Source organism: Corvus moneduloides, chromosome 4 (assembly GCF_009650955.1).
Source record: "Corvus moneduloides isolate bCorMon1 chromosome 4, bCorMon1.pri, whole genome shotgun sequence".
Taxonomy (NCBI): Eukaryota; Metazoa; Chordata; class Aves; order Passeriformes; family Corvidae; genus Corvus; species Corvus moneduloides.
The window spans coordinates 50355281-50381237 of NC_045479.1; the positions used below are offsets into that span (position 1 = coordinate 50355281).

Genomic DNA, 25957 nt, shown 5'->3' on the forward strand with positions numbered 1-25957 from the left:
TCTTGAGGAGCATTTGTATGGTCCCATTACCCCTAAAGCAGAGGATCCTACTTATCCCGTGGCCGAGGCCGCGCGGCCGCCATCCCGGGAGCACATGACTGCAGCCGTGCCAGCGGAGGTGCCTGCGCTGGATGCGCCCGGCCCCCTCGGGAGCGCGCGCCTTATCGCGGACCCCATCCCTGTCTCGGGGTCCCCGGCCACGCGACCGCGAGTGAGGGAGCGATGCCGCAGGTGCTGCGGGTGCCGTGGGTCACGAGCAGCCAGGAACCGGGCATCGGCGTGGCAGGCTGCTCTGAGCACACGGCTCAGAGAGCCCTGCGGAGGGAGAAGCGGAGGTTTCCACAGCAACACGAGAAGCCGCGCAGCACCGAGCTGAAACGGGGCCGCACTCAAAGCAGCGTGGAGTTTGCGGAGCGGAACCGCTCACAGGGCCCGGAGCCAGCGGCGATGGCAACGCGGGGCCGCGCAGAGCCCAGACACGTGCCGGAGCAGCGCCGCTCGGAGGGCACGGAGCAGCCGCAACGCGGGGGCCCGGCCGAGACGTCGGAGCTGGCGAGGCGGCGGCCACGCAGGACCAGCAGCCACAACAAACACGCAAGCACATGATAGGAGGAGTTGTAGCCACGAAAGTCACAGGAACTGTGAAATGGTACAATGTAAAAAACAACTATGGATTTATAACACGAGATAATACAGGGGAAGACCTATTCATCCATAGAACTGCCATTAAAAGGAATAACCCTAAAAATTACCTGCAAAATGTAGGAGATGGGGAAGTTGTACAATTTGATATAGTGCAAGGAAAGAAGGGTTTACAAGCAGCAAATATTACTGGGCCTGGAGGTATTCCCGTCAAAGGCAGCCGTTATGCACAAAATTATAAACAATATCCATCCCAGCAATTTCCCTACCCACAGCCTACTTCCCCCTTTTACCCTATACCCAATATGAACCCCTTCCTAAGTTTACCCTATCCCCAGTTTATTCCTAATCCGTTTTTCACCCCATGGCTTCCCTATACAATTCCATTTCCCTACAATTCCTCTCCGATGCCGAGGGGGGGACAAAAAGGGGGAGGGAAGAAGTTAAACCCTCTCCTGCCTCAGTTTCCCCACAAAGCATGCCCGGAGAGTTCTGTCTCCCTTCTGTCAGCCCTAAGATGTTCCACAGAATCTGTTTGGACATTTAAAGATTCAGGAGGGTGGCTTGTTTTGTCTTGAAACTGTTCTTGTTATCCAGTTGTTTTCATTCTCCTTTTATTAAAATAAAACAGGTGAGATGTTGGGGTCTCCTCCCCTGCCATGGAGCCCTGGGAGATGGGCCCTGGGGGGGAGACACGGGGTTTCCCTGCCCCTGGTCAGTCTCATTTCCCATTGGTTGGTTTGTGTTCCCCGGGGTGGCCAAGGACCCTCGGGTCCCGTGACTGCAGAGTTCCTGAGCTGAGCCCCGGCCATGCGGCTGGAGAAATAAACATCCCTGAAACATCTACCACGAATCTGTCCATATATACTTCTTTTCCACGGGACTCCTGGTTTGATATATGCGTGTTACAGTAATCCCCGCTGTAACATGCTGCCTACTAGCACTGTATGTATCTTCTCCTGCTCTTTGAGATATGACAAATGGGGGTTCAGTAACCAAGAGCAGTCTAAGAGGATGCTGAATGGGTGTATTTAATCCAGAAGGAATGGGAGTGCTTATCCTTCAAGGCTGTCATTAAGGACACTGAGCACGGTCAGAGGCATGCTATTTCCTAGATCCAAGATGGGCAGGACTGGAGGATCTGCTGGAGTCACTGGCTACCCCTAACAGCTAAATAAAACAGACCAGGAGCTTTCTTTGTTGGAAGGCAAGTAGCATTGTAAAGTCACACTCACATGGATAAACACTCTTGCCTCCCAAAACATGGATGACCTTTTTCATACTGTCTACTGGAAACAGCCCCTGGGCTGTAGTACACCTAGAACATGTGCAGTCATTGTCTGGGAGAGTTGACACAAGAAGTGTGCTAGCAAACAAACAGCATGGATGGCTTGAGCCAAACCTGTGCCGTGGTCCCTTTTATTTATAAAAGAGGCTTAACCATGGAATCAAGTCTTGCTATCACTATGTTGCTCCTCCAGAGAGTAAGCTTCCTTCAAATCCATTAGATTGGTTGTTACCACCACTGCTATTAGAAGAGTTGAAGAAAATCTACACCTTTGAGACCTGAAAGTCTCATTCCAAGGCTGAAAGAGAAATCTGAGCTGTGGAAGTTGTGGGCAAGTGAAATCATACTGCTTCTGTTGAAGACTCCATACACTAGGAGAGAATGACAGTGTTTGCTGTAAGAGAGGATGCCTGTCTCAGATGTGATAAACAGAAAAGCACAATTCAAATCATTGATAGACATCACTCTTCGGTTCAGTGAGAGCCACCACCAAAACCATCCCTTGTGAATTGATGCATACATAATGGAATATCTGTGCTGAAAAACTGTGCAGAAAGATCAGATCTGATAGCCAAGTGATGCAGAATAGATTTGTTGCTACAGAGATAAATTATCTGGGATTGTTTGTATGTGATAGCAGAGATAAGAAAGAGGATGACTATAACATTTTCATTGCACAGGGGAAGAGAAGTGCATTAAGAAGACAACATTTCCAAAATCAAATACTCTTACATTAAGCAATACCTATACCAGATTAAAATATAAAAATTCTAATTTGCATTTCTAAACACACAAAGCTGGAAATGGTTTTAACTTGGCCTTTTTGAAAATTATGGTCCCAAAAATCCCTTGAGGGTTTGAAGACGTTTGACCCTGTTTCAGCTCGAAAGCACTGGCATCAACTAGAAAGAGCCCCAAAAAGTTTGCCACTGCTGTGAAGGGGAGATGTCTGAAGATGAGCTCCCCTCCCACTGTATGTGTACAACAGAAATTAGGTGGCTTTTTCTTTCAGAAGTGGTGCAGAAATTACCTTTCTGATTAATTTCCTCTCTAATTCAGATCTCTGTCAATAGGTAATTAATCCTTACAGTAATTTTATTCTGTCAGATGATCTCTCATCTGCTGAACTGTCAAAAGATTGTTGACTTCACATGGCTTTCAAACTGGATGATGCAGTTAGAAGTCTGATTTACAGAAATTAGGTTTCAAACCAGATGACGCTGAGAAGGGTGCAAAAATTCTCTAAAGAGAATTTATTGTTTTGACTTAGGTACCAAATTACAGATTACCTCCTCATACACGCCGAACAAATCACTCCAAGCAAAGGCTTATGATGGTGATGATGATTTATGGCTTTAATTTCTGGGAGACTATGCACTCAGATCTGGCTGATGTTTCCTGGCATTGGAGTCACTCAACATAGCAAATATTTTTCAAAGCTGCCTTAAACAATTTATGAACTTTAATGCCTTTTTTAAAAGTAATTAATGCATTTGTAAGTCTAAGGAGACAGACTTACAGCTGTGTCACACGTTTTGGCAAGTTTCTGTCACTCAGCTGAACTGCAGCAGAGACCACATTTATATATATGTACATTCTTTGTGATTGTCCCTCAGTTTCATTGAAATTCAGTGTGATGGCTTTCCAGCTGGTATACATTTGTGCAGGACAAGTGGGCTCAAGTGTGCTTTTGTGCTGCTCATTCCCTCTCTGGGTTTTACTGACCTCATCTAAAAGCTGATCATGATTGAAATAATGAGCAGGAATTTATTAGCACATTTTGGAAAACCTTTATTTCTTCCCTCTTAGAAGAAGTACGAAGCTTGTTAGATACGGTCTGAATTTTGCACAGCCAGTCTGGCAGCTGTACTTGAGTCCCTGACTTAGATTATAGTGAAAGTCTTACTGAGTGTCCCTTGCCTCAGTGCAAGACTATAATTTTTATTCGTAACACCCACTTCCTCTGAGACTTTGGACAGGTAGAACTGTGGCCTTTGTGCCTTTATTTGTTTCAAAGTTTTCAAAGACAGAACAGAAACAGATGTTCACAGCAGATCTATGACTGTGTCTTATGGCACAGCCTTTCTCTTACGGTCAGCCACATGCTTATGATGCTCTCTTAGATCATAAGATTTAAACTTTAACCCCTTTAAAAAGTGCAGTGTGCCTAAGAGCATGAGAACAGCTAAAACCAAAGCTGACTCACCTGTGCCAGCTCCCTGCCCACCATCTCCAGCATTCAGAGGCAGTGATGCATGCTACAGGAGGCGTATCACCAGTGTGGAACAAGTGTTCAGTGACACTGCATCGGCATTCTGTCCTTGGCACTTGGCATTCCCACCCAGGTGCTGTTGCAGGCATGTGCCAGTGGAACAAGAACAGTGACAAATGCACCTCAGAGTAAGGAGGAATTGTCCACTGTCCAGGTTATGTGGGGTTTTGGTGATTTGGGGTGGGAAAGAGTTCACAAAGATCTGAATACGTTAATGCTCTGGTTTCTCTGTGACCATGTTTATCTTCCCAAATGCTTTGCATTCGCATAGTCCTTCTGTCTTCTCCTCATCAGACTGCTCCATTCTCTCTTAGTGATATCTCCCAGAAACACCATTAGATTGTTTTGGGGAGTGGTCCCCAGCGCTGCCACACAATCTTGTGTGAACTCGTCTCAAGCAGCCACCAGCTTCATTCCCTTTCACTCCTATGCAGCTGGGGCCCCCTTCCTCCATATGAATCCTCTAGATGCTTTAACAACACATTTGAATTTAGGGGAAGCCCCAGTGCAGAATGCATTGGGAGCATCCTTTGGAGAGGAACATTTTCCTTCTATGCCAGAAAATTTATTTTCCCCTCCTTTAAAGGGGGTGGGGTAAAAAGTATGTCTGTCTTGTCTACAGACAATCCAATCCCATGGAGACAGAAGTCATTTTAACTACATAAAGAGGTCAAGAGAACTTAAAAACAAAAAAATATTGAAGGAGGGAGTGTGTGAAGCCTGGCCTACCTTAGGTAGACCCCTAAGAGGCCTCCCAGAGCCTGCTGTCTATAGGCTGACCCAGCAAAACCTGCCCAACAGCACACTCATGGTGTCAAAGATGTGAACACAATCATTTCCCTTATTGCTGATTGTGTCTAGTAGGAAGAGATTTTATCAAAGCTTTCAGTACTGGTGTAACACACGGAGATACCGAGGAAAATGGAAAGGGCAGAGACTGCTCATTCACAGTTTTTAGTGCAATTTAGTCCTGCCAAATTTCTCAAAACTCCTTAGATTTGCTTTTGTTTCACATGGTATGTAGTTGTTTGGGTGACGATTCAAGTGCAACTTGTCTATTCATTATAAGCATGTGTTTCTTTACAATTTTTACCATCTAAACTTTTTCCATATTTATATAAAATAGTCTTCAGTTCCAGGTTTATGTGGTTTCCTGAAATATGTGTATTCTTACTAACGTATTTTTTGGTGAAAATACCACAGATACATATTTATGTGTATAATTTCAATTACAGGGTGTTCTCTTAGGCTGTGAAATGATTTTCCAAGTAGAGCTCTGTAAATAATATTTTTTTTCTGATTTGCTAGCTCAACCAAATGCCTGAAAATAAAATTAACTTCGAGTCAGCCCAAGTCAGCCAAACAAAATAAAACACAGTTCAGCTAGGGGGAAAGAAATCCTAAAGGGAACAGGATTCAGCTTCCTGGAGTTTGTTTGGCATTTTTAACATTTTTTTTTAAATTAAACTCAGTGAATGTCTTTGGAAGCATTTACTGACGAAGCAAGAAAACCTGCTTTTCCTCACATTCCCTGGACAGCAGAGGGAGCTGAGGGAAGGCGAGGCGGATTCATTCCCGACTGCAGCATTCTATCGGCGTGGCTGATGTCGGGCAGAATGGAGTGGGGGGTTTCTAGAAGTCAATTTAAAGAAGGAGGCCTAACAGCTGAAATAATTTGCCGTAAGGTTATTTGGGTTTAAAAAAATAGTAATAATTTCGTTGACAAGATTTGAGGTTTTCCACCTAAACGTGGGTCACATTTAACTTCTCCGTGTGCTCGGGCCGGGATGACGCGGGCAGGTGCTTCCCCCGGGGTGCGCGGGGAGGGGGCCGCGGGGCGGCCGGAGCTGCCTCCTCGCTTTTCGGGCGGCGGGGCGAGGAGGGGGCGAGGGGCGGGCTGGAACCGGGGCGAGGCGCGGGCGGAGGCCGGCGGGTCTGAGGGCAGGTCTGACGGCGGGTCTGACGGCGGGTCTGAGGGCGGGTCTGAAGGCGGGTCTGAGGGCGGGTCTGAAGGCGGGTCTGAGGGCAGGTCTGACGGCGGGTCTGACGGCGGCTCTGAGGGCGGGTCTGAGGGCGGGTCTGAGGGCGGGTCTGAAGGCGGGTCTGAGGGCGGGTCTGACGGTGTGTCTGCGTTGCAGATCTTCGAGTGGTGGTACTTCCGCAAGTACGGCACCTCCTTCATCGAGCAGGTCTCGGTGAGCCACCTGCGCCCCCTGCTGGGCGGGGTGGACAACAGCGCGCCCAGCGCCGCCAGCGCCGCCGGCGGGGACGCGGACTCGAACCGCCAGAGCGTCTCAGGTGAGCGGCACAGCGCCGGCGGCGGCCTTGGGCTCCTGCTCCGGCCAAGTAAAAGGCGGAGCTGCTTCTTTAATTGCTAATTGCATCCTTCCAAATTCATGCGGTATGTTTTGCGCAGGCTGCGTGGTTAATGTATTTATTTTCTCCTTGTTCTGAAAACCCTGCGAAATAGTGCGTGCCCTTTCTGCAGTATCCTTTGTCCAGCGAAAGGGCTGCAAAGATGATCAAGGGGCTGGAGGCCTTACGAGGAAAGGCTCAGGGAGTTGGGCCTGTTCAGCCTCGAGAATAGACAACTGAGAGGGGACCTCATCAATGTCTATCTGCAGAGAGGGTGTCAATGGGACGGAGCTTGGTGATGCTGAGCAATAGGACAAAACGCAGCAGGCAGAAACTCATGCACAGAAAGTTCCACCTGAGTATTAGGAAGAACTTCTTTACTGTGCAGGTGACTGTGCACTGGAACAGGTTGCCCAGAGAGGTTGTGGAGTCTCCCTCACTGGAGATAGTCTAAAAACATCTGGATGCAATCCTGTGCCATGTGTTCTGAGATGACCCCACTTGAGCAGGAAGGTTGGACGAGGTGACCCACTGTGGTCCCTTCCAACTCAACCAATTGTCTGATTCTGTGATTCTAAAGGCAGGTAGTATTTTTACTGGAATGATTTTAAGTAATAACAAAGTTGTTAAAAATCAGACAAAGAAGTCAGAAATGTCCATCTGGTTTTGCATCACTTTGTTTTTTAGATAATGTAAATAGTACGTAAACAACATTTGGATTTCACTTCAGTAAGTGGAAGCATGGCGACTTTTAACAGCTTAAGGGCTAGTTATGTTCCTAACTCTGCTACGGATTTGATTTGCAACTTTGGGCAAGTCCTAACATAGGCGTTTTTAAAAGGCCTCCAGTTTAGGAGGCATGATTTCAGGCATTTGTGACCTGATTTTTACAAGCTTCCAGGCATTCACAGCCCCTACAAGTTTCAGTGCAAGGAGTGAAGGTGTCTGACCCTAAGCCATTCAAGCCTGAGGCACTTTGAATCAGGTGCCTGGTTGCCTGGGCGATGGTTCCTCTGAGAGACAGGCCAGCCTGCCTAAAATGAATCAGCCCCCCAAGCACTGAAATCTGTGGACTGAAGGAGCCCCAGGGGAATTTGACTCCCTACTAGGGTGACTTAGCTGCCTGGGGAGAAGGAATTGAAAAATTAGCCCATGAGTGATGAAAATGCTGCTATGCTATTGCTTCTGGCTTGAGTGGGCCTTACTCACCGTTTAAAGTCAGGGCAGGAGCATCTGGGTTTGAGTTCCTCATCTGTAGAATGAAGTTTATGTGTCTCTGCCCTAACTTGGCTTACAGGCCATAATCTTAATATTGGAAATTAATTAGGGCCCCTAGAATCAATTACAATTTTATTAAATTTATTTCCTCTGCAGACTTTTAGAATATATCAGAATTTACAAGTGAAGAAAAGTGAATGAAAAGAAAAAATTCACTTATGGAGGAAATATTGTTCAGCAGCTGAGCTGCCTATGTCTGTACCTGGCAGATTTTATTTCTGCTCTTCAGTGTGCATGAAAACAAACAAACAAAAATTAGCTTTGAACTCACATGTTAAATAAAATAGGTGGCCTCACAAAACCTTGTTTTTTACTGAGTCATTAGGGAAGGCTTCATATAGCACAGCAAATTCAGCTGTTGTCATTCTCATCTGAAGAGAGGCTGTGAATAGCGGCACTGCATGGTTCAGGATATTAGATTTGGGTGAACTGGCAGAAAGCATGGGATGGCTTGGAAACACCTGTGTGCACTCATCAGTGTGCTCAGTCACACTTCAGCAGCTCCTGTAATTTTAAAGAAGAAGGCACGGTATTTTGACTAATGAGGTTCACACAAGCATCTTGGCTTTTCTGGTACAAAGAAATAGTCAAGGAGTGTGTTTGCTTTCAGTGCATTGACACTGAGCTGGGACTCTCGGTGTCACTACACAGTGTGTGTGTATGGATAGCCTGTTATTTGTGCCTTCAGAAAGGTATCAGTGCTCAAAATGTGATCATTGAAAAAGTCTCTGAAAGGTTAAAATAAGGACCTAGTTATATTATTGGTTTGTAATACAACAGAAAAGGCAACCTTTTTGGTTTACTATGCATTTACACTGGGATATTTCTTTTACTATCCAACAAGGTGGAGATGGCTTTTTCTCTTGGCTCAGCGTGTGTTCCTATATAGATGTTTGACTAAGATAGAATGTTGCAGTAGAAACTTTTGCCTTTAGAAAGGTAAGAAGAATGATGTTGTACTGAGACCGTGGTGTTAGCAGGTACCAAGACAAAAGGAACAAGAGAACACCATGTTTAACTAGGCAGACAGATGCTAAAACATCCCCAGGACATGAAGGTGGTAATAAAAGGCCTTCTTTACCTTCTCCTTTTGTTCCCCAGTTCAACCTTTCCCTGCTACTGTGCCAAAATACCACATACTTTGATAAAGCATAACGACCTGAATTCAAATAAGATGAACAAAAAGTGTCACTGCAATCACACAGTTGTTACCTAATCTCATTGGCTGCACAGTAAGTCAAGACATTGAATTACACCTCTGGAACTGAGAAGTCTGATGTTGATTTAATATTTGCAATGGTTGGAAAGTCATATTATGTAAAAACTGTCGGATTGAAGCTTGTCAAACAGCCATACCCTCTGGCTGCACAACAGAGCAGCTGAATGTCGATCAGGCACTTCTGCTGAGTAAACCAGTGGAACTTTCTAATATTAGCTGCCTGCTGAAATGGATGGTTGAAAGATACACTCTTAAAGTCTGCCTGTTCCTCTGTCTGTTCCATGCACTTGCTGGGTAGGCAGTAAACTGAGGGCCCACCTCCTATTCCACTTGACTAGTTTCTGTGTTGCTGAGGGTGTCCTTATGTTACTGTGAATAATTTATGTAAAATGCTTTCTGTCCATGCCCCATTCCATAAGAAAAGAGGAGGACTTGACTTGCTGTTCAGTACTTCTTTTTTTAACGGAACAGGCATAAAGGGAACAGGCATATTGTTACCATAAAGATACCCTTCTGACTCAATATTCTACCAGAAAACTGTTGGTTTGATCTCTTTAGAAATGATGTCACAAAATTTCATAGGGAGGAATGTGCTGGTTAACTTTTTTTAGTGGAAAGCAGGTGATGAAATGCTGGAGGGCCAGTGCTACTGATGAGTTTTTGCAGAGCACCATGTGAGGGGTCATCCAGTAGCAGATTTGTGATGGAATGACATGCTGCCTCTCAGTGAGTCTTTATGCAAATAGTGGGGTTTATTCTGGTCTCACCTTCACTGGAGTGAATTGTCTTTGTTGAAATTAAGAAAATTAATCTGGTGTTAAATTAAAGGAAAAGCCAGACTCAAGACCTCACTGTTCCAAAGGCTATACAATTTGATTATATTTTTTTAAAATTTTTGCCTTAAATTACATTGTTGATTTCCATATCGCTTACTTCTTGCAGTGTGAAAAATTCACCATTTTTCCCCCTGAGGGAAATTTATAAAATGTTTTTAATATTCTGAAACCTTTGCAATGCAACCAACTTTTCTCTGCCAATCAATTTCAGCATCTGCTTGTAACTTAAGTAAGATCAGCAGATGTTTCCATGGATTTTTACTCCACAAACTAAGGAGGAATTAAATTTGGCAACTGTAGCTGAGATTCTCCGTGATTTACAGCATTATCTGGACAGTGGTGTTTTTCCAGGGAAATAACAAGTCTGTAGAGACCGAGTTAATTGCTGTTTTTCAGTGCAATAACCCAGTGTGATCCCTCTTCAGTTCTGCATTATGGTAAATGTGAGTCCTGGCACAAATCAGTATTATCTTTTCATGTGGCATTTGGGGCTTTGTTAGTGGTTATTTGTCTGGAATGATTGCATTTGTTGACACTAATTTAAAATTAAATTATTATTTAAGAAAGGAAGAACTACCTTCAATGCTATTGATGGGTTTTTCCATTTGCACTTATAAAAAATAAGTCATTTGATAAGGCTCATTGTATGGTAACTGATGTTTTTTATAAACCTCAAGTACCATTGTAATTTGGGAGAGATTCATTATGTGTGTGTCTGCTTCTTACAGAATGCAAAGTCTGGCGAAATCCTTTAAATCTGTTCAGAGGAGCTGAATATAATCGGTAGGTGCTACAAAATTACAGTTTTCAGGCACAGTACTGGCTTAAGGAGCTTAACTGTACTTTTCCATTAATCTAACTTAAGAGATGAAAAAACAAAATCCACTGGGTATACATGCACTCATGTCAGTTTTTCTCTAATTCATAAAATGTTTCCAAATGAAAAGGAATTTAAATTCATGCTGATGCACTTGTTATTTCTCCAATTTTTGGCAACCTTATTAAAAACTATGGAGAAACCTAAGTGTGTTGTACCTGGTGTTAATGCAGCAATTCTGTTCAAATCCATTATAGCAAACAACCTAATGAATTCCATATAGGTTTCATGGAGTCCTAAGGTTTGAATATATGTGTTACCAAGTTGCAGTGTGTATTTTTCAGCATCCTCATTAGCTTAGGTTCAGCTACCGTTGCTCCATCACAGTACAGTGAAGTGCAATGTATATGGATTAGAAGATTGGCCAGGTGAACTTATTTGGCCATGCCCATCTCAAAGGTCTAGGATTCTTTTCTGGATTCATTTTGGCATGTGTGACCTCATTAACCAAAATGTCTTCTTGTTGACATGTTTGCAGGTATACATGGGTAACAGGAAGAGAACCTTTGACCTACTACGATATGAATCTTTCGGCACAGGACCATCAGACATTCTTTACATGTGACACAGATCATTTACGGCCTGCAGATGCTAGTAAGAGACCTTGTGAACAAATGCTTTTGCTAATAGGTTAATGGCTGATTTAAACTGATGCAGGAAAAATGCAGTGAGACATCAGTTCTTTCGCATAGATAAGAAAAGGCAGAAGTTTATCATGCTGAGAAAGCCATTATTGTTGAATTTATAGAATTCTAGATCTGAACAAGTGTCTGTATATGTAAGCTATCTAATTTATGTTGCTGTGTTGTTCTGCTATGTTGCTGAAGTCATTCAAGGTACCATTTAAAAGTGTAAAGGCTTGTTCCTTTCCTTCTCTTTCTTGCATTGGCTTCAAACATATAGTTTAATTTGCCTCCAGCTGCAGTGTAGTAGGCTGAGTTACATTATCCAGGTTCTGTTTAGTCTACGCTGACAGGAGAGAGAGCTGATGTAAAATTTGAGGCCTGTGTTTCATTCCCTGAAATGAAGCTCTGTAAAAAATGAGAATGGCACATTTACAACTGACTTTGTATAAGCAGCTTTAGTTGTGTTAAGCCTGTACTGTGAAGTCCACATGCAGACTTTGATTGTACTAAAAATGTACAACAATGATTTCAATCATTAGAATTTGCCTCTGAAAAAATAAATCTTTGTCTCTTAGGAAGGGAGAGATACTAACAGTTGGATGCTTCATTCTGAAGGCATAATTACTGTGCTTTTTTTGACACATGAGAAACATGAATCCTGTTTTCTGAACTCAGTGGTGTAATTATGAGGTGGTAATATTAGCCTGGAAGTTGTTTCCATTTAACATTCATCTAAAGCAACAGCACAATAAGGAGCTAAAATAAGAATCCCAACTATCCCTTTATTGTTTTTTTCCCTGTGGAATCTACTACACCAAGAGAAAGTAGCTGCTTGTCACCTCTATACTTGGCAGCACAGACAGCCTGATGTCTCAGCCAGACTTTCTCCTGGAAAAAGGTTTAATTAAATGAAAGAAGAAAAAGCGCTGAGTACTTGGGACAAAAGCTCCTGTTCGTTATGTAATTTTTTGAATGATCACTGAGCTATATGAAATACTCTGTAGTGAGTCAGGCTGAGACCAATAAATTCTGTTGTTATGGTGCAGTAGATTCTCCTTGTTAATCCTGTAATAACTGATATTCCTCTCTTCTCCTTTGTTTATTGAATAGTAATGCAAAAAGCCTGGAGAGAGAGAAACCCTCAAGCCCGAATTTCTGCAGCACATGAAGCTTTGGAATTAAATGAGTGAGTGACAACAACATTAACATTTATTTCCTGTCTTTTAAAAATCCATTTGATGATATTTTAAGGCAGGGGGTTTGCTATAGTAACTTCTAACCATGATTACAGGCCTGTCAAAGGAAGGCCTACAACAGAAGGAAAACAGCACAGCTGCATGTTGTGCTAGCTACCCAGAAGATCCTTAGGGTAATGATGACAATGGGAGTCTTCTCATTGATGTCAGCAGGCTTTGGAACAGCATAGAAAAATGTTAATTAAGTTACCTCCTGATGAGCATATGAAATATGCATTTATGGGATGGAGAGCTCCCTTTTGGATTTCTCAGTCATCAAGAACAGAAGCAAGAAAGAAGAGACTCATAAACACATTCTAAAATATTCATTTCATAGTACAAGAGAATATGATGTAATTTGCTGTGACCTTTGGTCTTTGAGTCCATTACTTATTTTTTTAATGAGAAGCGTAGTATTTTGAGATCCCACAATAAACTCAGTGCTGTGATGATTTACTGGCATGGCAAACCGTATAAATGTTGCTGACATGCATAAAGGGAATCCCTTAGGTTACTGAACTGAGATTACTGCATTTTAGAATTCCATAAACTGGCGCTTTACAGATTGTCCTTCATGTGTTTCATACGAAGAAGAGAAAGAATTGTTTCTTCTTGTATAGTGATTTAACTGAGAGACCATGCAGCATAAAAGGGTGAAATGAGCTATTAGACTGTCCCACTCACACTTCACAGAATTACAGAATGGTTGAGGTTAGCAGGGGTCTCTGGAGGTCAGTATCCAACCCCTCCCTTCAAACAGGGCCACCTGTTTGCACAGGACCATGTCCAGCAGGTTTTTGAATATCTCCAAGGAGGGAGACTTGACAACTTCCTTGGACAGCTTGTGGCAGTGCTCAGTCACCTTTACAGTAAAAAAAGTGTTTCTGAGGTTCAGGGGGAACCTCCTGTGTCTCATTTTGTGCCCATTGCCTCTGGTCCTGTCACTGGGAACCACTAAAAAGAACCTGACACTGTCCTCTTTGCCCCCTCACTTCAGGTATTTACAAACTTTGACAAATTCCCCCCAAAGCCTTTTCTTCTCCAGAATGAACAGTTGCAGCTCTCTGAGCCTTTTCTCATATGTGAGATGCCCCAGTCCCTAATCACCTTTGTGGCCCTTCATTGGACTCTCTGCAGTATGTGCATGTCCCTCTTGTACTGAGGAACTCAGAACTGGACACAGCACACCCACACGTGGCCTCATCAGGGCTGGTTAGAGGGGAAGTATCACCTCCCTCACTAGTGGAAATACCTCTAGTGCAGGTCTGCTGCAGGGGCACGTTGCTGTTTTGGTTTTTGCTTGGTCTGGGTTGGGTTTTCTTTGTTGTTGTTTTAGCTCTACAACTACATTTATAGTCCATTCTTTTTATATTCCAATTAAATGCAGTTCTGTTGATTCCTTTATGCTATTACAGTAAAGGAAACAGTTTATATTAAAACAATAGTGCATAAAACTAGTCTTGATTTCCAGAAGGAGTTGTAGAGATGTAGGCTTAGTGAGACAGTGCTTTACTTTCTGGGACAGCTGTCAGTAGGTGTACTCACGGGCTGAGTGATATAGTACCTAAAGACGAGAGTTGTGGTGTTGTTGACAGAATATTTATTTGATGCTTCCGGCCCATCGTGGTTGGAGGCCGCTGCGTCCTCCTGGAAAGCATCCCAGATGAGGCTGCTTTGGCTGTGCACCACACCAGCACTCAGCCTCCGCCCAACAGCGCTGGGCTATGCCCACAGAAGCCACGCACACGTACACCACCGGAAAGTTGCTGAGTGCATCACCAAGAATAAAGAGGCGGCAGGGGTCCTTCACACAGAGTTCCACAGGAGGTTACTGCCATGGAAGGGTTCCGAGGGTGAAGAGCCAAGAATACAGGAGGGCCCAGGGTATAAGTATGAGGGTGACACGGGGCAGAGAGAGGGCCAGGGACCAATGGAGAAAGAGCCAAGGGGAGGAGCCTAGGTGGGGCCAGGGTACACAACCCAAGGGGGAAACATGGAGGGGGGAGCCAAGGGCCAAGAGCTAATGGGAAAGCGGGGAAGGGAAAACATTCCAGGACATGAACTTATAAGGGGTCCAGGGGGTGGAGAGTTAGCAAACCAATCAGGGTAACAGAACTGGGGTACATTAACAAAAAGTGACAGCACCTTGGGAGAGGCGCTTTCGATCACCCTGCCTTAAGGCTTACCCAAGGGGGTTGATTGAAACTTTGGGGCTGTCTCGCCATCCCCAGGCCCCCCAGCTCACAGGCTGCCTCTGCCACAGGGGCAGCCACTGCAACATTTATTCATCAGAATAATTCATCAGAAAGGTACATGGACAAAATTTCCTTGCCTCTGTATTTAGCACATCCTTTCCAGTCTGCATGTCTTCATACAGTTTTTATGTCATGGACCTTTCTCATGGTTTTTCATCTGATATTTTTGCAGGTGTGCTACTGCTTATATTCTCTTAGCTGAAGAGGAAGCGACAACAATTGTAGAAGCAGAGAAGCTGTTCAAGCAGGCTCTGAAAGCTGGAGAGGGCTGTTACAGGCGCAGTCAGCAGCTACAGCACCACGGTGCCCAATATGAAGCCCAACACAGTAAGTTTCTTAGGAGGGAGAGAAGTTCCAAGGAGTTCTTTGGATTTGGGGGTTTGGTTTTTTTGTTTTCCCCCTAAGAACTAATCACTCAGTGTTTGACATTGGCTAAAATATGGCCCTAGAGCCAGACTCTTCTGTTTTAGTGTTTTTGCTTGATTCTGTTGCTGAGCTATCAATGCTCAGATTACAGACATACCTTTATTTTGTAATGGCAGAAAATATTGTAGCATGTACTTAACAGAAAAGAAAAGGTATCAGAGCCAAAGAGATATAATATTCAGAAAAAGCTGGACACCATTTAAGGAAGTTACCTTTAGCCATTTTTCAAACCCGGGTTCATGTTGTGAAAAGGCAGTAAAGAATGGTGGAAACAGGAGTGAAGTGACGCTTTGCCTGCTTTTTTCCATCAGCTCTGAGGGTAAATGCTTACACTGTTGTTCCGTGTAAAAGTTAATGAGACCAATTAGCCAGTGGGACATTTGAAGTTAGTTGCATTTGTTAAGAAAGGTCACAGAAACAAAAATTAACAACTGAAATAATAAAGTACTTTAATTGAAAGTCTAGATTTTTATTACTTTTAAAAAAACTTTGAATAAGCATGTCTATCTGCTGTTTTATTTATTAAATACTCCTAAAATCTAAGAAAGTACAATCACTGACAGTAAATGACCAAAAAGATAATAAAACAAACAGTCAAGGTTATTTCTAGACTACAGTGGCTACCTTAGGCAAAAATAACACCAAATAATTACATAAATACAATCACTAGCATATTTTTGGTCATCTTCAGGTTTCTTAGGACCTAAATTCACAGCCTCTGGCTATCTTACATAATATGAAGATTACTGATAAAAACTGCACATGGTAAAATTGTCTGTGATCCCTGATTTCAAAAGTGTCTGCAAGTCTATACCTGAAAACCTGAGGTTTCATAAAGCTTGGGGGTAGTATTTTAAGCATTTGTTGGTTGTAAAACTATATTTAGGATGATTTGTTCATTTTTGCTGGAAGTAAAAATATAGAGTAGCTGAGCCGTTGAAGCAATTTTTGTGCTGTAGCAGGTTTATGGTTGTCTATGAAACCTTAATTTGTGGACTCAATCCATCCTGAGTGCAGCAATTCTATGAAGAATACACAGTAAGTAGTTAGTAAGCACTCCCATGATGTTTTTGTCCAAGGTAACCTGAGAAAGTTTGTGCAGGCAGATACAAGTATGGTATTTCTGTAACCTGTGTGTGCTAGATGGCTACTGTCATCATCAGGTTTGACACCCTGAACCTTCAGTACTTCAGCAGAGGAAGTAACCCATTGAATCACAAAACTGAGTGCATTGTCACAGAGCAGGGAGGCTGAAAAGTGACTGCCAGCTCTGGCTGTGTCTTCAGGAGGATCTTCAGGAGGGGCTAGATCATCCCACATCTCTGTACCACCCGGTCTCCCCTTGAAAATGTCAGTGTGCACCCACAGAAATTAGAGAAGCTCCAGCCTCAGATGTTGCCTTGGACACAGGGGCTTCATGTAGAATTCTTTTGATTATATGCTGGACTTTTGCATGGTTTACAAAGGTGGAGAGGAGGGACTGTGGACACATGTGTTGCAGTTCCATGGTTCTGAGAAGTCTTGGAGTCCATTTCTGGTCTTCAAAGTGGATTCTGGGATGAAAAGTGGGCATTTCATCTTTTAATGGTGAAAAACACTGTAATCTCTTAAACAGTAACATATTATTCTATGTTTCTGTTTATTCATGTGTTCCACCTCCTTCATAGCATATTTTGTTAGACCATAAATTTTGAGAGTAAATAATGACTTTGAGTACCCAACTTGCCGTCTTTCAAAAGGTGCTAGTTTATAGAAAGTAAGGGCAATCTTATTTTTAAGGTTGCTCATGTTAGGCATCCCAAGTCATTAGTAACCTCAGAGAATTTTGGCCTGAAAGATTATCTTGATTTCATAGTAAGTAAATGCCTTTTGACAATTCCTGCTCAAAATCCTGAAAAGAAGCTTAACCTGAAATGTATACCTCATAGCACACTACATAAACATGTTGAAACAGATGTAACTAATAAATTGTGTATTCAATATATAGGAATCAATAAAGAGATAAGGAATTAGGTAATACAGAATACAGCTAAAGAAATTCTTCCCTCCCTTATTTATCTTTTTCCTCTAAAGTAAGTCCTTTCAACCTGCTGCTTAATCTATTCGAAAATTTTAATCACAGCTTTAAAATGGTTCATAGGTACTTGGAATGTTTTCAGCACATGTTGTTCTTATTATGAAAGGCTTGAAAATTTTAGGAATAGGCTAAAATCTTTACAGACCAGATGCTATACACAAAGATAATTTGTAGCAGGTGTCTTACATTTTCATGATTCAGTAATTTTGTAGATGGTTATCTGCCCGCTCATTTCCTGTTAGTCCAGAAGCATTTTAAGAGTTCACATTCGAAGTGAATGAGGATTGAAAGGAGTAAGAATTCTCCAAGAGAATAATTATCACCGCTGTTTAGTTTCTGTTGTCTTTGCTGTTAGGGAATCTTCTAGCACACAGGACTGTCATATCTGAAACATGTTAATTTGCCATCCATAATTTGTGGTGTGAGGAATTTGAAGATGGCAGTTGGGTAATGAGTAAAGGCTGTAAACAGAAAGTTCAGTGTATACTTACCTTCTAATCATTAAGAAAAAGATTGTTAGAGGATGAGGATTTGCTTTAATACTTCTTGTTGTACGTAATAACTGTACCTTCAGATCTGCTTATATTTCACCAGTGCAAGGCCAACCCAAGAGTACTTATTTATACCACTGTAAATCTGGATTAATTCCACTGATTTCTGTAATGCCACATCTAAATCTTCAGAATTTGGTAACTTTTTATCAAATTCTTGTGAAAGCATTGGTGGTAGCGAGTAAGAAAAAATTGAAAGAAAACTGTGTTTCCTTTTGTATTGGAATACTATAAATGAACTTTTGTTTTATCTTTTTTATCTTAATGCTCTTTCTTTTTCCTCTTGTACAGGAAGGGACACCAATGTGTTAGTATATATTAAAAGAAGGCTGGCAATGTGTGCAAGGAAACTGGGGAGGACCAGGGAAGCAGTAAAAATGATGAGAGATGTGAGTTTGTATTTCTTTCACATGTGATATTTGCATAATAGTAGTATAGAAATTATACATTTTCTTGCAAGTTAGCAGCCATTCCTGCTTCATTCAGCACTGCTGTTCTTTTGTATGTATAATGTGCATAAAGACTAACTTAAGTGATCATTTATTTATAAGGTTATAAAAGCAGCATCAAATACCAAATGGACAGTTACCCCTGCAGACTGAATTTTCCATCCTGGTACATGTGCAATGAAGTTCAGTCTTTAATTATTTGATCATGAAGTTAGTAACATTTTTTTTCTGAACCATGTAGTGAATGCTGCTAACTTCATAAACAGATCTTAAGTATTCTGTTTTCTCCTTCAAAACTGCAGTTTGGCTCTGTGCATTGTTTGCATCACACTATTCAGATATGAGGACAGTGTTATTTATTCATGCAAAACCTATCACTGAAAAGTCAAACCCCAAGTAATGAATCTGTAATGAACTGAACCCCCTCTGAGAAGGGAGCTGACTGTATTCTGGCTTTGTGGGCAGGGGAGCTACCAATGGTAGTCAAAAATCAGTAAGCTACAAAGCTGCAGACTTGAAACCCTGAACAGTAGCTGTTTTGGAGATGGCAGACGGGGCAGCTGTTCACATTAGGCAATGTATATGTTTCAAATATATAAAAGGCTCAAGTTTAGATGTAGCTGTGAATGCCCAGCATTTCTTTCATTGATATTCCCAGGATGCAGATTAGGAACACAGTTCTTTGAGGGGGTGACTTACATCACGTGAGGTAGCAAATCTGTGACAGAAGGAGGAATGGAGCCCTACAGCTCTGGGCAGATGATGGTAAAACTACCTCCCAGTTTCCTGTGTTTCTTACACTTCATATTCCAGCTCCCACAAAAAACCAGGAAGAGATGAATCCAGCAAGATACATAGTTCTGCAAATTAAGATGCAGGTGTTAAATTTTAAATGCACAAAATGAAATCCCAGACCAGAATGAAGCACCTGTAAAGTGTGCTTTAGGCAGCTCAGATGAATGGTTCAGAAATCTGCCTAGTGAAAAAAGAAATTCTTGTTGCAAGTCAGTGTGAATTTTAATACAAAAAGGAAAGCGACCTTCTCTGGAGCTGAGGCACTTGCATCAATGGCAGTCAGGCAAGTGTGTTTGCCAGCTTGGAATCCAGTACTCAACATCTTCTTCTGGAACTGGAGCACTCATGAGTATTTTTTGAAAACATTGAGCAGAGTTCGCTATAATAATGCAGGTTCTCATCCTAAATATCTGCCAGATGGCAAGTGGTGAGTAACTTAGTTTCCTGACTCTTGCTGGGACCCTTCAGGCACACAACTCTCAATCTCCAGAATCACTAGAATCCCAGACAGAGGTGTTGAAAAAGAGCTTGTCAAAAAACCAGCCATTGTACAGCTAGGAGTGTGAGAAAGAGGGATGAGGAAGAAAGACCTGGTTTAGCACTCTTCTGGCCAGCTGGGAGAATGTTGATTTCAAAAACATTGTTTTCAGTCCAGCCAGCTCTGCTGATGCTTCATGAATTTTGTTACACAAGTACTGTGGGACAAATACTGAAATGTTTTGGGACAAACATTGGAATTCTAAGTTCTGGCATTAATACAGAAAAAAGATAAAATTTTGAATCTCCCATTCAAATATCACACATCATAATTATGCCAACTTCTGGAGCTTACTATGGGCTGCTGAATGTGTTTTGTGATTTGTAGATAGGGCTATGGGGAACAGATACTGTGTGAAGCCTTCTTCTGCTCCTGTCAATATGTATGGATAGTTGTGTATGCAGAACACTTGGTTTGGGGACTTGGGTGGTCTATCTAGTCCTAGATTTCTTATGCAAAGTGAGAAGCAGAGCTTTGATTAGCGAATGACCTATTTTGTCACTAGAGATAAAATAGTCTGAAATTTATAAGCAAAATAGAAAATTGTTGAAATTAAGTACAACATGGATCTTGAGAGGCAGCAATAACAGGAAGACCCAAAGTCTTCAGTTATTAAACATCTGAAGGACAGAAAACACTCTTCTACAGGAATATTTTGTTAAAATGGAAGGACTGGATGCGAGACAAAGGAGGTATAAAGATAGAATTTCATCTTGGAGAGTTTCAGCTCAGATCAAAGCATTCTGTGTTTTTCCACACACAGACACTAAGCCAAATCCTCAGAACTGAATTTAGATGCCTCTAGAGCTCTTCATTTTAAGCAAGCAGAGCTGAGAATTAGCAAGTCTCTAGAGGAAATATAAAAGCAGCAGTAACTCTAGGTCACAGCTCCAGTACACTGGGAGCAAGATGAGGGTCAAGTCAGCTTTGCAGATGCTTTTCTTAGACTGGCTTGGAGCTACTTATTTCTGATGAATGCAAATCCTCCATTTCTTCATAGAAGACAAAAATAGTACACTTATGGAGAGGTTTGAAGAACATGAATCTGTCTTTGAAGGTTTCTTCATGATTGATGAGGAAGGAGATGAATTTATTCATCCTAAAAAGAGTATGAAGAATACGTTGGCTAGGGACTGCTGAATCTAACATCAGAGGGCGGAGGCCCTGTTTGTGTTTGAAAGATTGAAAACAGGTTTCTCAAGATGTGGAACATGATGGAAATGAAGTGTTAAGAGGTTCATGACACCATCTGGGAAATATGATTGGGATGTAGTGAGTCTTTGCCACTTTGAAAAACTAAAATATTTGAGAGTGTTTAATTCATTGCATATATGAGGCCATCTTGAGGACATTACTGGTGGATTAGATTGTCTTGCTTAAATTTTATGTAAGAAAAGACTGAGATCCTACTTAAAGCACCTTAATGAAAGGGAAATGAGTTGTTGGTGACTTAAATAAGAGTTTGATTTTATGGTTATATACACTGCTGATATAAAAATCATATTTCTTAGTATTATACTGAAGGTATTTAAAACCAGGGGTTTTTTTTAGAACTGATTTTAAAAACTGTTTAAAAATCAAGGGTGCTTTAATTTGAAAAAAATGGGTAGGAATTTCTATTGCTTCTGTGAGTGATTTTGAAAGAGTATATTTTTGCTGGCTTTGTTGCTTGGATGTAACTCGTTCAGTTGAGTTGAATTAATGAGAATTATGAACCTGTAGTTTCCATGGAAACATGTAATGAAATCATACATAGGTGTTGCTTTTGCTTGTATTTCTGATGATAATTATTTACTATATTTTGCTATAGAAACCAGCGGCTGTCACTATTTGTATATATTGAGTTAACTTGTGATCTCATTTTGATTAGTGTATTGTTGGAATAACTCCAGTGTAGTCAACAGAATTATTCCAGTTTTATTATTGTTTATACAGAGCATGATATGGTCTGTGAGGGAACTAGATTGCTTTTACTGTCCCTGAGGAGAAAGTCTACAGTGCTCGTTGTTTTTCTTGTTGTGCTGATTACGTTAGGAGGATTTAAAGTAGTTTGTTCTAAATGATTTTGGAGAATTTAGTATGTGCAGAGGTGAAAGGCCATAATGGTGGCTGTGAGTAATCTTCATGTTGAACTGTCCTTGTGGGCAGTATTGCAAGCCAGTGGTGGTGATGAGCAAGGGTTGCCTTTTGTGCCACCTGCTTTCCATCTGCTCTTTTCAGATTCCCTCACCATTACAATGGAAGAAAACAGGAATGTGCTAGGTTTGCGTTTTGTGTTTTTTATTGATTGAAAACAGAGAGGATGTGGAGGGTATGCAAAGGCACTTCACTTTCTGCTTTGTGGGCGACTGGATCAGTGACTGCGCCACTGAATTCAGGAGCAGGCCAACACAGTCACTTTTCTTAATTGGGTCACTGGAAATGTGAAAATGTACCATGCAAGAAAATGAATTTTCAAATTAATTGGAGCTTCTTGGGATTGTTCTGGAGAGCATTTGGTCTGTGGAACAAGTTTTAATTGAAGGGTGATGTATGTTTATGAAGGAGAAGGGTGGCAGGCAGAATGTGTGCCAGTGGACAAAGCAAGTGGAAGTTCTTAATTGCTTCCTCCTTCAGAGAGAAAATGAAAGAAACTCATTCTAGAGTGTATTTATCTCCTGCCCCATGAGCCTGCACTCCCTCAAAGATTGCTTTGTGTTCTTAATAAGTATATATTTCTGAGACACAGTGGAATTGCTACTTGCTCTATGCTCAGCAACTTTGTTCAGAAATGAGTAAGGTTTAGGGAGAGAAGAAGGTCTCCAGGTCTTCCTTAGGTCTGGAGAAGGATAGAAAGAAAAACGCTTTTTAAGGGTCAGGAAAGTGTATTTTATTTCTAGTATCAGTTGTATCTGCTGAGAAATTACTCTTCAGATCATGATAAAGGACCTAGAAGTCTGCTTTTACATATTTAGCTCCGAGAACTTTGCTGAGGATATTTCAGTTGAATGTTTATGTGTTCATCTTGGTGCTCACTTGCAGTCTCTAAATGCGTATTTTTATGCCACAGAGGACACCTAAACAGCTTGTGTTGTCTCTTGCTGCATGCTTATCAATTGGCTGCATGAAAAGTGGGCTGCCCTAAGAATCTAAAATGGTTTAAGAGGTTATGTCACTTGAAGGGTACTCAATCACACTAAATCAATTTTAATGATACAGGTAGGTTTGGTTTTTATCTTTTTGTGGTCAGTGGTATTAGTGATTTTTTCTGGGATGATAGTTCTGCAAATCTAGCATACTTTCTTGTCAGCTTCTTTTGCTGAGCTTTGAATGAGGATTTCTATTCAATATTCTATTGAATTCTGTATTCTTGTGTGCATTGCTGATTTCTTCTTGAGTAAGACAAATACATAGCCAGGACAGTTTTCTGCACCTCAAATTATCAAGTTGTGTGAAACAAAGAGGGTACTTATTGCTAATAAAGATATTATGATCCCTAGAAACTTAACAACACAATCTCTGCAGCTGCTTGCATCGACGGCTACTGTCTGTCTCTCCCAAATGCTGCTGTGCTTGAGGCAAGGGTGAGTGAGTCAGCTCTTTGGCTTGTGTTACACAGGTCAGGTTAGGCAGGCTGCTCTGCCTTGAGTGGGATTCTAGCTTTATTAACATCTGTAGCAGTTGTTTAAAGTACCATTTATTAAAATTTGAAGGGAGAGTTCTTAGTTCAATGAGACCAAGTGTTACCTCATAGATTTTAGAAGAGTGCTACTCTTGTGAATGGTGATATTTGCCACTCTCCACCACAGAGTGATTATCTTCAGTTAATTCTTGTTCTGATACACAAGCACTGCAATAGTGGCAAGTGATAAATGCTGATTTTAACATTTTCATATGTCTGTAATCTGGTCACAGATTCACATGGTATGGTAAGTGGGTAGGGCGGGTTGGAGTATCCTTCATTTCAGTGGGCTCTTAAACAAAATGGAGACTTCCATGATTCCCCTAATGATGTTTATCCCTTCCTTTATCTTCACATCCTCAGACCCCTCACTTTTAGTCGTGATTGTGATTCTGTCCAGAACCTCAGAAGCTAGAAATTTGGTGACTACTACCTAAACTTACAATAATGTTTCTCATATAAATTACAGGTTTCCAGTATTGTCATTCTATTGGATAGAATATAGTCACACAGTCTTGGTAGGAGCCGTGGTAACCTGGACTGCTTTTTGTTCACCATCTTGCATCACTCCATGTTCAGAGACTTTGTATAGTACTTTTATTATGGTCTTCCATCTCTCTGGAATCTCCTAGCTCATTTTTGAGGTCCTAGATAATTTCCTCACTTTAATTTCACTTAAAAATCCATTTCTAAAAATATGTTAGTTTCTGAAAAAAGTACTTTGGGACGTTCTTTCAATGATTAATCCTATCTACTGCTTTTGCCACCTCTTAGTAACCAGTTTCAGGGAGAATTAGATATACTAAATATGAATTTTCATGAACAGATTGTTTCTAGTAGAAGGTGTCCCTGTCCTCAGCAGGGGAGTTGAAACTAGATGATCTGTAAGGTCCTTTCTAACCCAAACCATTCTGTGAATCTGTAATGTAAATAAAGCTTTTTTTTTTGGGCAGGACTACGAGTAATGACTTTATTTTCATGCTTTATAGAGTTACTTATATTTGATGTAACAAGCATTATTATAATTTAGCACTGTTACTAGTTTTATATAATGTAATTGTTTAGTAATAAGTATAAAATCTAGAACAGCTTGTGCTCTTCTGCGTTCATGCCACATCTGCCTTTAAAATTCTCTTGATACCTGAAAGACATGCATTTTTACGGCATAGTCCAAATAACAGCATTTTGTAATTATATTCTTTAAAGAACTTAAGTCATGCTCTAAAGACTTCAATCCTCCAATTAAGAGAGAACATAAAGGCTGCATGTTCTAACATATTTCCTTAGAGTTTGCATATTTAGTAAGATATTTTTCACTTCATTTACTCATTGTTAATCCTGCATTGAAGAGAAGTCGTATTATCTTTGAATATTACACAGAATTAGGCCTAAATTCAATTTTAAAATTGAATGATGGCAAATTATAAGCCTGTGCCATCCCACAGTGTAAACTGGATCTGGGTCTCTTTTCTGACAGTATGAAGTTGTCAAATTTCCTGAATTCCACATACAAGGAAAGTATGAGGATCCTACTGCTACTCATTTCCAAGCTTCAAAACAACAGGATCAGACAGATTTGGTTTCTTAGCTCCTATCCCCTCTGAGCTGTAAAAGAGTAACTGTGGAGCTGCTTCCAAACAAAACAGTGATTATTTACCAAAAGGAATGCAGCACTTAAAGAAATTAATGAATTGACAGAATTCTACTTTTGCTATAATTAATCAGAACTTTAATTCAGGTACGTCCAGTGTATTTAATTAATTTTCCAACTCCAAGAGCTGTGACAGTGTTTACATCACAGGAATCCCACTCACAATGTGACGGTGGTGGAATGACTTGCACTTTTAGGACCAGGAGTTAGACTAATTTTTAAGCATTTTACATTGCTAACAGAGCCTTTTTGTGTGCTAACTTCAGTCTGCTGACACTGTTTCTGCCCTTCTGTCCTTGACAGGTGAGCTGGCCAGGAGAACAACTTAAGATTAGTGTATCTAATTAGACATCAGAAGGTCAACATGGAGTGACATGTTGCAAAAGCCCAGGGTGAGCTTCAGTCAGAGCTTAGACGTGTGAAAGGTCATCTGCAGACAATGAAGCCCACAGAAATGGAGGCTTCTGTTTTTCTACTCAGAAATGGCTTGGAGTTCTACCTTTCCTACCTTGTCCAGTTAACAGATTACAGGTCATATGCCAGAAAGCAGTTTATGCAAAGCACTTGTGAAAAGGCTGGTGCTGTCCATACTGTGTTCTTGGTCCTTCAGTTTTGGTGGATAGTTGCACCTGAAAGATGGCAGCCTCAGTCATTCCTCTTTTAGGAGACAGAGTTTTCCATTTCAGATACCCACTGCAGGAACATACGCACTAGGAGTTAAGGTTGTAACAGTTTCACAGTTTGCATTGAATTTCCCTTGTTTGCTTGTTGTTTATTTTAAGATTAATTATGAATGCATTCAGTTGAATACATTGATCTGAAAATCAAAAATTGTTTGTGGAGAAACAGGAGTACAAGCAATGAATGATTGCATGCCCTGCCCATAGAAGTTGTGACCATGCATACAATCATAATGCAAATGGAGA

General features: G+C 41.3%; 1 protein-coding gene across 2 annotated transcripts in view; it reads left to right on the forward strand.

Annotated features, from left to right (window-relative positions):
* The window catches only part of ST7 (suppression of tumorigenicity 7), a 144675-nt gene that overhangs the window by 82899 nt on the left and 35819 nt on the right, over positions 1–25957 (forward strand). For both annotated transcript variants that reach the window (XM_032106271.1, XM_032106272.1), the window contains exons 3-8: positions 6341–6500; positions 10619–10673; positions 11246–11361; positions 12504–12579; positions 15056–15210; positions 18229–18326. In XM_032106271.1, coding sequence (XP_031962162.1) covers positions 6341–6500; positions 10619–10673; positions 11246–11361; positions 12504–12579; positions 15056–15210; positions 18229–18326 — 660 coding nt within the window. The remainder of the gene's footprint in view (positions 1–6340; positions 6501–10618; positions 10674–11245; positions 11362–12503; positions 12580–15055; positions 15211–18228; positions 18327–25957) is intronic.